The 14624-nt window shown below is 37.6% G+C and overlaps 2 protein-coding genes across 2 annotated transcripts; both read right to left on the bottom strand.

Moving 5' to 3' along the window:
- LOC137199309 (small ubiquitin-related modifier 3) lies at positions 1–4597 on the bottom strand. Its single transcript, XM_067613518.1, has 4 exons — positions 4441–4597; positions 3479–3607; positions 2966–3037; positions 1–2723 (listed from the first exon to the last, which is right to left on the bottom strand). Exons 1-4 carry the CDS (start codon positions 4459–4461, stop codon positions 2661–2663), a joined length of 285 nt encoding a protein of 94 aa, XP_067469619.1. The 5' UTR covers positions 4462–4597; the 3' UTR covers positions 1–2660.
- Positions 4598–4889: 292 nt separating this feature from the next.
- On the bottom strand, positions 4890–14160 carry LOC137199308 (pituitary tumor-transforming gene 1 protein-interacting protein-like). Its single transcript, XM_067613517.1, has 7 exons — positions 13855–14160; positions 12908–12960; positions 12461–12569; positions 10528–10630; positions 8116–8181; positions 7055–7101; positions 4890–6801 (listed from the first exon to the last, which is right to left on the bottom strand). Exons 1-7 carry the CDS (start codon positions 13940–13942, stop codon positions 6764–6766), a joined length of 504 nt encoding a protein of 167 aa, XP_067469618.1. The 5' UTR covers positions 13943–14160; the 3' UTR covers positions 4890–6763.
- Between the last annotated feature and the right edge of the window lie 464 nt (positions 14161–14624).

Genomic DNA, 14624 nt, shown 5'->3' with positions numbered 1-14624 from the left:
TCTGAGTACCAAACTATATTTATTGTATACAGTAGTAAAAGACCACAAATAATGTACAAATCAGTAGAGAAACAAATAACATGACAAGACCTGGGCCCTGTTCTTCGTACATTACAAAGTTTAGCTAATCCAAGCTAATATGTTAGCCAGCTCAAGAGGTCTTAGTCCAGCTCAGATTTGCAAATGCAAGTGGAGGGCTTATTTGTTTGTCTTGGATAACTGCTATTGTTTTCAAAAAGTAACAAGAGAGGAAAAGCTGAAACCGTGATCGTTACTTGTGATCGGTTGATGCAGAAGCAAATTCTCAGGAGTAACCACATACAGATCAAACACGTCTGTGTACAACACAATTCTGTACAAGGCAAATGCTTTTTCTTAATGAGTGAGGGAGGGAAGAGTGAACAGCAGACGGCAGTACATTTTTCCAATCGCTGTTGTCAAATATTCATCTATAAATGTTTAAGGAATGGCACTGACTGTCTTTGTTGTATAGAATACCAAAAATCTAGCTCGATAAACATGATTTAGGGTTGAATTACTATTAAAAAAGGACAGCACCTTTCTGTTGTGGCTGAGCATAATTACATTAACATAAACACACTGAAAGATAATTTCACAAAGCCAATTACAGTTAATATTGCAGCCTATTTTGCATCATTTTAAATACTGCAAATGTCTACGAGACTCATTCATGTAATGCCAAACTCAATTTTGATTGTTTTTTTTTGTAAATTGCATTTTTTTTGGTTGTACTTTTTAGTATGTAACTCAAACCTGTCCAACTATCACAACACTGATCTATTGGTGCCTCTAAAGAAAGGTGCAGCCTTATGTGAAAATAAATTAATTGAGATATACTTAAAAAGGTTTTGTGATTACCCAACTCACTCAGAATAAGCTTTCACTTTTGCAGGTTTGAGCTGATGGACGAATACATTTTAACCAAGATTCAAAGACCTGAAAATTCCAAGCTCACATCAGACCATCAACCAAGCCAACTTGGTTAATCATGTACGAAAAACGGGGCCCTGTGGGCACAGAACACTTATCTCCCAAACTCCATTGGTGGACCTCCCTGCCCTCCCGATATGCAACTAACCGCATGCATCTCTCTCCAAACTGTAAAATATTGAAGACACTCATCACCACTTGAGATATCGTCACTGTTTTCAGCACTGCAGTCAAAGGTGTTTGCACAGATGGTCTGCAACTTCTGCCTTTCGCACACACACAAGAAAACAATATCTCAAACAGCTCAGCAGTTGACATAGTAGTAAAAAGTGTCTTCAAAACGCGTGAACAAAAACATACTGACTTTTGTTGGATATCATTGCTCAAACTGGAAGCTGCCCCGCTTCAAAGCACATCTAGAATCAGTTGTCCCGTCCGCCTACATTCGCAAACAATAGAGATAAGACAGCTGACCCCAAAACGGAGGAACATCTTCCAGTTATTCCCACCCACAGCCCACCCTCGACTTTCAAACCTCACCCAATGTAAAACCCACAAGCAGAGCCACTTGTAAGAATATCATAGGGACTGGCTACTGGCCTGCTTTAATGGAAAATAGGGGAAAGAAAAGAAAGTTATGTATTTCACATCAAGAAACTATCCTTAACCAGCCTGTGCCCACCCAACTGAGGATGCTCAGGAATTTAATTTACACTCAATGGTGTAAATTAAATTCCCCTCCCCTACACAGGCGTTTTTCCTGTATCAATGAATACCAGCAAGTACCGCAGATACCCACAAAGAATCTTTCTCAATTTTTAGCAGTCAAAGAGGAAGCAAACAACATTACCGCAATGCAAACTCCCTTAAATGTGACCGTTCTGACCTTGCGGTTTGCTTTTAGAGCGATCCAAGTACATTAAATATGAAATAGAAGTTCGGTCTTTGGAGTATTGGTCCAAGCCCCACAACATTTATCTAACATCCACTCTGATACTTCTGTACAGAAACTTCAGCAAGCCCCTTGGGTGTTATTTTCTTAAAAAAAAAAAAAAAAAAATACAAAAACATTGCAGAACTCTTTAGCAAAAGCACCTAAAATGCAGAGAGAATTAAAATACATTTTGACTGAAGAGCAGGAGTCACCGTTTAGACAAAAAGAACACACAAGAAAGTGAAGTGAAATGGAAGGCGGGTGTGTATTAAGTTCAGATAGTGCTTCCACCTCAAAACATTTTCATGCCCACTGACAGTGATCCCTGGACAAAAAACTGCAGAGCCTCGCATTCGGCTCCGATGGATGAAAATTGTGACAAACTACTGGATACCAAGCTTTCACTGGAGAGTGAATGAGAGAGAGAAGCACTGACAAACCAGGAACAGCTGTGACGCGCTGTTGGTCCAATCACAGCCTGCACTGCCAGAAGGAAAGGTTGTCCTGATTGGCCAGCAGAGAGACTGTTGACACGCACAAAAAGTTCAGTCCTGGCTGAGACGGTACATTAACAGCTGAGGAGCCCCCCCACACATGACGAAAAACCATGACAGACATCTTTAAACTGAAGAAATAATAATAATAATAATAATAATAATAATAATAATAATAATAATAATAATAATAATAGGCTGAGAGGAGCGATGGAGAGGGGAGAACAGTGAAGATGGCTGAGGGCGTGGTCTGAGGGTGGCGTCAATGAGGTGGGAGGGGCTTAGCAGAGCCCGCCTGTCTGCTGCTGGAAAACGTCTATGGTGTCTTCATCTTCCATCTCCAGCTGAGAGGAACAAATGTTCAATTTAGTCAACATAAACATTGCTGATTGGGATAATTGATGCAGGGATGAAAATATAAAAACATACTGATTTGAGGCTACTCAGAGAATGTCTCAGTCATGCTGTCAATGTTAAATATACACAACATTGTTCTAGGGAATCCTCTCCATATGTTACCGTCATGTAATAAGGATGTTTCAATGAGGTTATAGAGAATAGAACAGTGACCAGATTTATTTCTTACCTGTGCAGGTGTATCCGTTTCATTGATAGGCTGACCATCAAACCTGAATCTGATCTGCCTTATTGAGAGACCCTGCAGGAGCAGAGAGAAAAGAAAATTACAATTTTGGTAATAGATTAATCATTTTGAGACATTTTTTAAAGAATATTCTCTGGTTCCAGCTTCTTAAATGTAAATATTTCTGGTTTCTTTGGTCCTCTTTGAACATCTTTAGGTTGCGGACAATTGGTTGGGATAAACAGGTCATTTCAGGTTGCATATTGTGCTTTGGGAAACAGTAATATACATTTTTCCCCATTTTCTGACATTTTGGAGACCAAACAACAAATGTTTTAATTGAGAAAGTAACCAACAGATTCATCAATAACAAAAATAATCGTTAGTTGCAGCTCTAGTGCAGGTATAGGAAGGTGAAGCAAAGTGTGCAACTAGTGGAGGCAACAAGGCATTACAGCAACTCCTTAATGCTTGTATTTAGCTGAACAGGAGGACATTAAAGAGCAGTGAACTCACCTGCCGTTCACAGTACGCCTTCATTAGTTTGCTGAGGGGTGTGTGTCTTTTGATTTTGAACTGGACCACCGACCCATCTTGCCCTGCAACCTTGAGGTTGATGTGATCGTTCTCGGTTTTTACTCCCTCCTGCGGACACAAACGTGTTGAGCAGTTATTAAACCGGCATGTCACAATCAGCACTAGGGAGCCTACAGTAGAGGGACACATACACTACAGTTAACTAACAGAGACGTAAACTACGTAAGTTACCTGACCAGGCTCCTGATACATACAGACTTTAACTTTACAAGTAATTTCATACCCAGCAGACTGAAATTGGACCCCTTTATGTGTATAACGACACACAATGTTGTAGATATTTAACCAAAACAAACAGGCAGGATACAATATGTTAGCTGCCGAACAGTCACAGATGCTAACATTAGCATGATTAGCTCCGGGCTAGTTGGTTGGACCGTCAGCCCTCCCTTCAGGAACGATGCACGGTTTAGCTGCCAGCTAACAGTTTTGTTTTGTTGTGCTGCAACAAAAACAAGCGCTGAAACATTAAAAAACAACAGGAGCTGAACGTCTACTTTACTTTTTATGTCAGTGCGTCACCTCTGTTAGCGCTCTGTTGTCGCTGCTGCAGTTGCGGCATTTGCGGACATAACGTGGTCCCGTTTCGACAAAGAAAAAATCCGCAAATGATAATCACGATGTAATTGATATTTCATCTCACAATCTTCCGAGTCTGTGATTTGTAGGATATAATCTCTTCTATTACCGTCCACTGTGCGCCGTGTAAGCGCATATAAACGTAAATATGGATGTGCGGGTACTCATTCATTTGCGAAACAAACACTGCGCCGAATCAGAGAAACGTGCAAACCAGGCCATTTTAGATTGCACATCTGAGAAATGGAGCTCGACTAAGCCATCACTGCAAATCTACACCTGTTTAAAACTTAATATCTTACCTTTGGCTTTTCCTCTGACATCTCTGCTGGATTTCGTGTGACGATTCTCAGAATAAACGGTTAATTGGTCTTTATTTGTCTTTCTGCCGCCTTCTGTCCTCTCTTCTCCTCCACTGACGGGCGCGCGCTTTGGACCGCTGTTGAGAGTAAACGATTGGATCTGAGATGACCACGTGACTTCTAAATCGCGGGAGCGCGGACGCGGGAGCGCGCACGTATGCAGAATCCTCGATCACGCGAACCAAAGACCCTGAAGGTAACACACTTAGAATATATTTTACATATTTTTTTATTGTAAATTTCTTTCCTTCTATTTTTGTAGTATTTAAGATTATTTCATTTTATGTATATTTTTTAACAATTAACAATAAACCTGGTCATGATTCTGAAATCAGAACATATGCAAGCCATTATGTGAATGTGGGCTATGCAATAAGAATTGCGAATCCTTCTTTTTTTTTTTACAAAACAAGGCAGAGCAATTTATACAGCACATTTGAGTAAACTCAACATGGTTTCAAATTATTCAAAAAAGCAACACATAGAGTGCGAGAAATTATCATAAGCCTGGAAAAACAAGAAAGTGCTATTATCGCAAATAATAGTTTCACAAATTACTTAAGAAACTTAAGAATTATTTTAGTTTAAACATTTATTCAAGTCCATTTTGCCATTTTTAACAGGTGCTTTCTGAGCATACATACATTAGGAATAGCATCAGTATGTATGTAAAGAAAAAAACAAAAATACATACATGAAAAAATATGCATGGCAAGAAATAATCAAACATCTAAAATAGGATATGAGACCTCAAAATATCAAATATTAATTTCAAAAGCTGGAATGATGTATTGTCCAAAAACAAAGAAAGTTAATGTTTCGCAGAGGAAATTGTATTCAACCATATTGGAATGTGTCTTTCTTCCCCCTATAAATACCTACTGGCATCTATGATCATATCAAGACATTTCTTTATGTAATGGAAAATTCCAATTCCAATTAAGAGTCATTATTAATCAATTACTAATCAATGTGAATGTGATCGCCAATTCTCCTTTTGATTGCTTGGTAAGCCTCTTTATGAAAATATAAAGAAATCCAGCACTTTCAAATATTTTATAAAATTCAATAACCCATCACAGCCTGGTCATTTATTATGATTTAATTTCTGAATATTAACTTCTGGAGCTAAAGATAAATCACAGTCACTGAATTTCTGAAATATCTTTGATGTGCAAAATTACCTTTTTCTTTACCTCACACAGCAGATGTCAGCCTTCAGCCTTTACAGACCTGAGGCAAGGTGTGTTGAATTACGCTACGAGAGGCGCAGTAAAGCCGTTGCAATGAAAAATACAACAGCAGTCATGTGAGGTTTTTTTTTTTAATAACTAAGGCACAAAATATAAGGCACAAGTGTCGTTTTAATAAAAGCACTATCCAAGTAAAACACAAACACAATAAAAGTCAAGTGTCACTGGCAGAATTAGTCATCAGTCCAAACTCTTTTATTAGACCTGTTTGTTTACAGGATATACAGGAAATATTAGAATTAGGCTGATTTCAATCCAACTGTACGATCAACACATTCAATTTAAATTAATGATTACTCAATCAAGTCGGAGTGCAAGACTGAAGATTTCCTTTTGACCTCATAATATGAACTTACAGTACCAGTCAAAAGTGTGGACACACTTCCTCATTCAAAGGAATGGGAAGATGTGTCCAAACTTTTGACTGCTACTGTATTTTCGGAACCTAATACAGAAAAATAGTAGTTGTAGTCAGTTTGAAACACTATTAAAAAAAAAAAAAAAAATCACACAAAGTGCAAAAATAGGTTGTAATTCCTAATTACATCTCTAAACTCCGCAAAAAAAATCTGAAAATTTACACATCTAATAGATTTTCTTAAGCAAAAGGAAAGAATTGTTCAGCAACCAAATTGGATTCTTTACATCCTGTACAATTAAACTTAAGACATAGTCCCATAAATAGTATAACTAATGCTACAGGAGCCACAGGATACACTACTATAGCCTTAGCGAACACTGTTGCTACATGTGTGTACTCTAGCCTTTGGTTGCAGCCTCTTGGATCATTACAGTGAACACAACATTCTTGTTCATTGGCTGGATGAAGCCAGAGGCAGCATATACAAAACAACTGTCACTTTTCTGAAATTATCTTAGTTATAGTTTACATTTATTCTCAGGTTATATTTACTCTCAGAGCCACAAGATGTGTTGTTGATGTCTGAGGTGTGAGAGTTCAGGGGAAAAACAGAAGGTTCACAGAGTAAAATCTCGGTTCATGGATCCTCTCACGCAAATCTGGAGTAAGGATTTTGTCCACTTAGACCTAGAGAAACATAAAAACAATCAGCAAAGTCATGCTTAGATTCAATAAAATCCTCTGCCAATTGTAAACCAGAAGATAACTTATACTCACTTATATATATAACTTATATATATACTCATTTTGTAGTTTGTAATTAATTGTTTCACCAAAATTCAGAAGCCCATATTTGGAAACTTTAGCTTTTCTTTAAGTGATTATATACATGAGTGTGAGAAAGAGACAAATAGGTGTTTTAGTGAGTAAGACAGCTCACCATATTTCTTCCTGATTTCATCATGCCTCTGTTTCATCTCTGCCCTCCTGTAAAGACAAGACGTTCTCTTATGAGCCACACAATGACTAGTAATATTTTTGGCACTCTTAAACACTCCCAAGCCATGTGACCACAAACCAGTTTGGGCTGATAACAGTTTGACGTGTGCATTTTACCCTAATCGGTGTTGCCTTTGTTTTAAACTATGAGGGAAAACTGATATGTATCGTAACCAACAATGCAGCAGGGTCAGCTATTGTGTCTGGTGTACTGTAGATTTTAAGCCATCAGACAAACACACATTTTAATGGAAGGCTAAATGCACCCTATGATGTGCATAAATTATGAGGCTTTTGTATGAGTCTGTTTATACATCTTTATACAAATAAATCTGCTTTGTACTATCATGGCAAATATAAACAAATATTATAAATCACTGCTAAATCAAGAGGATGGCTAAACTTCACTTGATTTGCATTATTCAAAAAAAAAAAAAAAAAGGTGCTGCCACTATTTAGCAAACTAATTTGCACACAGCAATTTTGGACACTCACAGTCCATACAGTGAATGAGTCATTACAGTTTACAGCTGATAGCTTGCGGCGGCAGTCTACAGTGACATGGGGAAAAGTTGCACACAAGATTAAAGAGCTGCGTACAGAGAATTATATGTGGCTAAATAGAGAGGGAAGTATAAAAGTGTATCGGGTGTATATCAGGGTGAAACAGCATGGACGAGGAAGTGTTAGTTCTTTGTTTAAGAGGGAGAAAACTCATGATGAAGTTGTGTTTGTGTGTCCAAAGCTTGGAGAGGATGGTAGCTGAGGTGAGAATGGTCAGACTCCATTGTTGAATCCAGTTTACGACCCAGAGTAAATTCAAGTCCACTTTAGAAGTCTGTAAGTTTTACTTGTGCAGATGGACACTTTGTCTTTTGAAATGCATCATTTAGCACAGAGGCACAAGTGGTAAACTATGCATGAAGATGTACACAAACCAGGGACACAAACTTTAAGTATAATTTTCATCATCATGTCATGTTTACGAAACATTTTCCTCACCTCTCTTCTTGCTTGGTTTTTACGGTATTGGCCTGTTTCTGCATCCTGGCCTGGAACCGGTTGGATCTGGCACACAACACAAGACCAAAGTTATGATTAGACAGTGTGAGTAAATATATGCACAGCACTTTTCTACCTTAGTGGACAAAGAGCTTTACAATTTTGCCTCTTATTCACACACTATGGTGGTGTGCACAGTGCCCATTGGGAGAAATTTGGGGTTCTCTTGCTCAAGGCCACTTCGACATGTGAACAGAAGCAGCTGGGGATAAAACCACCAAACCTATGACTAGTGAACAACCTGTTCTAACCCCTTGAGCCATAGCTGCCACAAAGCAGTCATGTGTGTGTGTGTGCATCAAGCATACACGCCTAAAGGTGACCACACCAGGGTCAACAGAAATGTTCAGTATGTGGCAGTACAGTATATTATCGTCACATCATTAGAAATCCCCCACAGAACAAACTGATCATAATCACACACAATCACCTTGTAATGTATTTACCTCTTGACAGATACTATAAGCACAAATATGACGAAGGTCACTGACTGACAAAAGTCTTCTTACAGAGAGTTCTGACTCTGACCCTAACCACACTGTGACATAGAAAACATATACCTAAGCCTAACCATTTTCAACCTTATACCTAAACATAAGCATCTGTGACACATATATGTAACTGTTTCGATATAAAAAGTCATATTAATTTTCTGAGGCATGAGTGCAGAATCACTGAAAATCTACAGATAAAATACTCAAAACAAACCCCAAAACAGCCTTGAGGTACTGTTGTAGCTGTTAGGGTTAGGGTTAATCCCTTCGGTAATCAGGTGATTTTCATAATTTTTGGACTTGTAGTTAAAAGACAATTTCAAAAACATCTAAGGACACCCTGCAGCAGACATGTGATGTTTGGTACATGCATGCATATGACAGAGGGTAAGACAGATATTTATAGAGCCAGAAACAGAAGGGGTGGAAGTGAGAGAGATGGGATCGTAAAGATAAAATAAACATTAGAAGTAAAGGTTAAACATGCTAGAAAATGCTAGGAACCAGATTTATCTAAAACTTGATCTCCATTTAGGTATTTTTAGTGTCTTTTTAAATGTTGCCTTTGAAGAGAAAAACAACAAAATGCTGCCTGTTGCCAGAAATTTGAGAGTACTCCTTGATTCAGATTTAAGCTTTGAACCAAAAATCAAAGAAGTTGTCCAGTCCTGCTTCCTTCAAATAAGAACAATCCCCAGAATTAAACCAATGCTCTCACTCTCTGCACTCTCTCAGCACGTCTGGGTCTGGCCCCGAGCTACATAACATAAATATTGACCCCCACATGAGCCAGTTTGCAGCCTTAGATCCTCAGGTGTGGCCATTTTGGCCGCTTTAAAGTCGAAGCTTAAATCTAAAGGTGACATCAGGGCCTGTCGGCTTTAGAACGACCTGCATGAGGAAATAATGCTCACAGAATCGGTGACTTGTTTTAAAGCACTTCGTAAAGACCCATTTTTATAGACTTGCTTTTATGTGAGGTCATCTTTTTATTGCTTTTTTAAAAAATCTCTTTTACTGTCTTCATCTTTCATCATCCTTCTGTCTTCTCTCCGCTGTGTTTATGCGTCTTTTGTCTTCTTGTTTTCACTTTATCTTAACTTTACCTTAATTATTGTCTTGCTTTTGGTTGGCTTTAGTGTTTGGCTCTCTGTTGTTATATTGCCTTCTGAGTATCCCGCTTTTGCTTTGTCTGTCAAAGGACTTTGTGATCTCTGTTTTTTAAAGGTACTATATGAAAAAACATATTATTGTTATTATTATTATTAAATGAATTGGATAGGAGAATACATTCTCAAATGTGTTTAAAATATATATAAACTATGTTTTGTAAAAGGTGTGCTTTTGGAATAATTCTTTTAAAATTCAAATTCAATATTTTTTAAAATAATTTTGTTATTGTTATTCTGATGTTATATAGCTTGTCAATATTTCTATGTTGTGCACACCTCATGTAAAATGAAAAGACACTAGAAAGTTTTCTAATGTTATAACATGAGGTAACGTCTGAGCCTTTTCCTGTATTTAAAAGATAATTATATACGTAACCATAAATACAGCTGTAATAATAACAGCAACAAAAATGTTTTCACATGAAAATGCCCCTTCTATAACTGTTTATATTGTGGTTTGTGTTTAAACACCTCTAAAAGTCTTTTTGAATTTTTTTTCATCGGTAACTCATTCATGTCTTAACCATTTGTGCACAACTGAAGGTACAATTGTGTGACAAAGCTAAAAAATTGAACCTATAGCATAGTTTAGTCCCTCAGGGTTCACATTGTGGAGGAGGATGATGTTTCGTCACAGTGTTCCTGATCTGTCAGATAAGGTCGACCGCAGCTCATTGCAGACTTACCCCACATTCTCACACTTGCAGCAGCAGAACAAGCAGACCAGGAAGGCGATGATGATAACTCCACCTACCACGGCCAATGTGATTATCAATATCTGGAAGTTCACTGCAGAACAGAGACAGAGAAACACAACGAGTTATGCAGGAGGTCACTGTCACAGGTTTACCTTCAAGATATAAGTCAAGATATGTAAAAAAATATATGTTCCATCCCCTTTTCTTAGCTCTTATTGTATTTTCCTTCCCTTACATGAACATCCTCCAGCTATATGAATATTCTCTGGTGACTGTCCTGTAAGGTTTGACTGTGGCACTCTTTACTGCTTGTAGGCTAATGTGTCTTGTGATATTATTTGAAGATTTAGGAAATAAATGTCATTCCAGCGTTGCACTTATTGTTAGTGTTGAAAGACATACTCACATCTTTTATATGTAGGTCCTAAATTCACATTTTACATAAGTGAAAGAAAGTTTTGTAGTAAAATGTATATTGTGACAGAATGTTAAATTAGCATTTTGCTGCAGCCAGACCATGATGTGCTTGTTAAGTGTAATTAAAAGTCAGGTTTTGTCTACAAGAGATTTTGCCACACGGTTAAAACAGTGGAATGCATCTTGTAAATATATTTGGTTGTATTAGACAATTGTGAGCAGTGTTGCAAAGTCAATGAGCAGCACTGTTCTATGGCAATATTGGATTTTTTCATTCAAATGCATTGATTTAAATGCTTTGATTTGTCAGGTATTTAATTTGCTGGATTAACCAAAAACATACATCCCTGTTATTATTGCACTTTATTTTATGCCTTAACAGTTTCTCAATAGATTTTTCCAGACTGTTCCCAGGATTTCATTCATATCGCCAACCCCTGCAAAACGTTATGTTTGTGATAATACATGCTAGGCCACTGAAAACTGGCAAAATCAGAGACTGTGTTCAGATCCTCATATATTTTTAAGTTTCCTTAAAGTTTAATCAATGCAGTGGGAGTTAACTGAAGTGATGTTGCTATGGTTACCTGCAGCAGTGGGGTGTAACTGCTGTATGTTTGAGGCGTCAAAATGTTATGTGCTTTTCATATGCTTTCTGTATAAATTGTATGTATTTAAGGCTGCAACTCACGAATATTTTCATTATCGATTAATCTGCCAATATTTTCTCAATTAGTCATTTAATCAATAAAATATCAGAAAACAGTGAAAAATGTCCATCCCGGTCTCCCAGACTCCAAGATGACATCTTCAAATGTATCTTTTTGTCCGAGCAACAGTCCAAATTCCAAGAATGATCAGTTTATTATCATGTAAAGACAAGAAGTCATCTCACATTTGAGAACCTTGAACCAGTGAGTTTTTGACATTCTTGCTTGACAAACAACTGAAATGATAAATTGATTGTCAAAATAGTTGCTGATAAATATTCTGTCAATCAACTAGCTCGACATGTATGTAAACATGGAGCTGAAACGATTAGTCAATCATTAGCAATTATTTTTCTGAATGAATTGATTGTTTAATTAATCGATTAATTGTCATTTATCAAACAAAAACACCAAACGCTCACTAATTCCAGCTTCCCTGCTTTTTATAATCGTATATGAAATATTTTGGAGGTTTTGGAGTGTTGGTCACACAAAACAAGATATCAATTTGTTTTTGCAGTATTCAGTATTTTATGTTTAATATACCAAATGATTAATTGATTGAGAAAATAATTGTCAGATTAATTGATGATGAAAATAATTGTTAGTTTCAAACCTACATCTGAGAAATGTAGCTCAGTATAAGTATGTGCACCATCTCCCTGTGAAATTCAATGTAGTAAGAGTATAAGGATGGATTCATTGAAGTTGTGGTGGATGTAATGAGGTCAGTTGTGTGTGTGTGTGTGTGTGTGTGTGTGTGTGTGTGTGTGTGTGTGTGCATGCTCTCTTACTCCAGCAGAGCCCCCAGCGTGCATCATTCAGTGGACAGAGCGCATGCGGTGGAAGGATGGTGCTCACTGGATATGTTATACACGACTTCGTTTTGATGCACCACAAGCACTGTAAAAAATAACAAAAAACACACATAATGACCTCTTTTATCAGAACAAACAATGAGCCCTGAGCTATTCAGGGCAACTATAGATACATACACACACACACAAAAGCAGAAAAGGAAGGAGGGTGGGATGGGACAACAGATCAGTTACTTCTCAAACCTGTAAAACTGGTGTGGATGTGGAGGAGGAGCCACTGGCTATGAGTTCCTCCACCTGAGATACTTTCCTTATTTGTCCATTTAACACACACACACACACACACACACACACACAAATAAGTTGTAAACCCAGAATAAAACCAACCCAGCAGAAACAGAAAGGCTTTCTCCCAGGACTTACCGTCACGTTTCTCAGACATTCCTCACAGTTTGTCGCATTCGACGACTCACATGCTGCAGGGGGGCAAAGAGAACTGGTTAAAACACCCAAAACAATGAAGAGAGAGGAAGATATGAGGGGCAAACAGTCATCATGATGGCTGGCCTCATGTCTTTCAGAAGAACAAACATTTTTCCTCTCATATTAGAGAGATTAGCTGAAAATGTTACAAGGGGCAGATTATATGTGTGTGTATTTGTAACTACTGCTAATCCTCCTGGGACGTTTTCCATGGAAACAGACCACAGTAAACACACAGGCTGTGGTTCAGTCATGTTATTATCAGCAGACAACACAGGACAACAGCTGGGTTTGTATAACTACTGTAGCCACAAATGAGGTGTAAACAAATTCTCGTTCTTGTGGAGCTGGTTTTTTGTAACTACTCCTGGTTTCTTTACTCTGAAACAACAACTTGAGGGGGGTTGAAAGAGAACTGAAAAACGACTCACTGTTCCTGCTGAGAGGCTTCAACAATACACTAAGATATGAAACTAACAAAGACACAATGATATCAGTAAGCTCTGTTTATCTTAGCTTTTATGTGCTCACGTCATAAGTTGAAACAGACTTTACCTAGATTTTCCAAAAGTAAATCATATTAAACTTGAAAATGCAAACATTTTAAGTGTTAATCAAACCTAACATAGCTCAAATTAAGTGGTTTTGTAGTTGTATTTCTTATTTTATTGCAGTTAAGTCACTAGACAAGAAAACTAAAACAGCGATGTCCTAGATTGGGAAAATTGAGGTTCAATAAGTCAGGTGAGGATTTTGTACCATCATACTAAAAATTCATGACACAGCTAAAAGCAATTTAATGAATGGTAGAAATATATGTTTTTTAGCTGCCATTATTTCCTTATTCAGCAACACAATGTGAAAGTGCCAGTGATTTCCACCCCTACCTTTACCAGGTGCGGAAGTCTCAGCGAAAACTGTCGCCAAACTGAAGACAAGAAGCAGAGCAGCGACAAAACTCCGTAAATCCATCATCGTGTGAAGTTAATATTCAGATATTCCTCGTTTTATTTCTCGGATTTTTTTATGTCTGAGCAGATCTGGGAAAAGAAAACTCTGGCCGCAAAGGAGGAAATGTTTTTCCTGCTTTGGTCGATGTCTGAAAGTCGAGAAGTGATCTTGCCGAGAAGGAACCAAACGCAAAATCCTGACGCACGTTCATTACGCACCAACCAGAGAGGAGAGGAAGGCGTGTGCGCGTCTGTGTGCATACTTTCTTGTCAGCAGGGGTGAAATAAGTAAAAGTAACAATACAGCAAGCGTGTAAAAATACTCCATTACAAGTAAAAGCCCTTCATTTAAAATCCTACTTAGATAAAAGTACAGAAGTATTATCAGCTTAGTTTATTTAAAGTATTAAAAATACTAGTTTTGTGAAGTGACTGATATATTAAATATTTTTGATAAACTAGGCTAACACCCCTCCAAAGAGTTTCCAAGATAAATCTCAGGGGTTGTGAGATTATTCTAGTAGAGAAAAGAAGAATTTTTCAGATTTTCCTCTATTCTTTACTTTTTGGGGGGGAAATATCAGAGAGTTTTATTCTTTGGGCCTCCAACAGTTAATTAAATGAAACCATGTGAGTCGTTTAGAGGGTAAATATACTGCTAACAACTAATGAACATCTGAAACATGAGCCAAAACTACACAGTGGTT

Source organism: Thunnus thynnus, chromosome 16 (assembly GCF_963924715.1).
Source record: "Thunnus thynnus chromosome 16, fThuThy2.1, whole genome shotgun sequence".
Lineage (NCBI taxonomy): Eukaryota > Metazoa > Chordata > Actinopteri > Scombriformes > Scombridae > Thunnus > Thunnus thynnus.
This window is presented reverse-complemented; position numbering and strand designations above follow the sequence as displayed.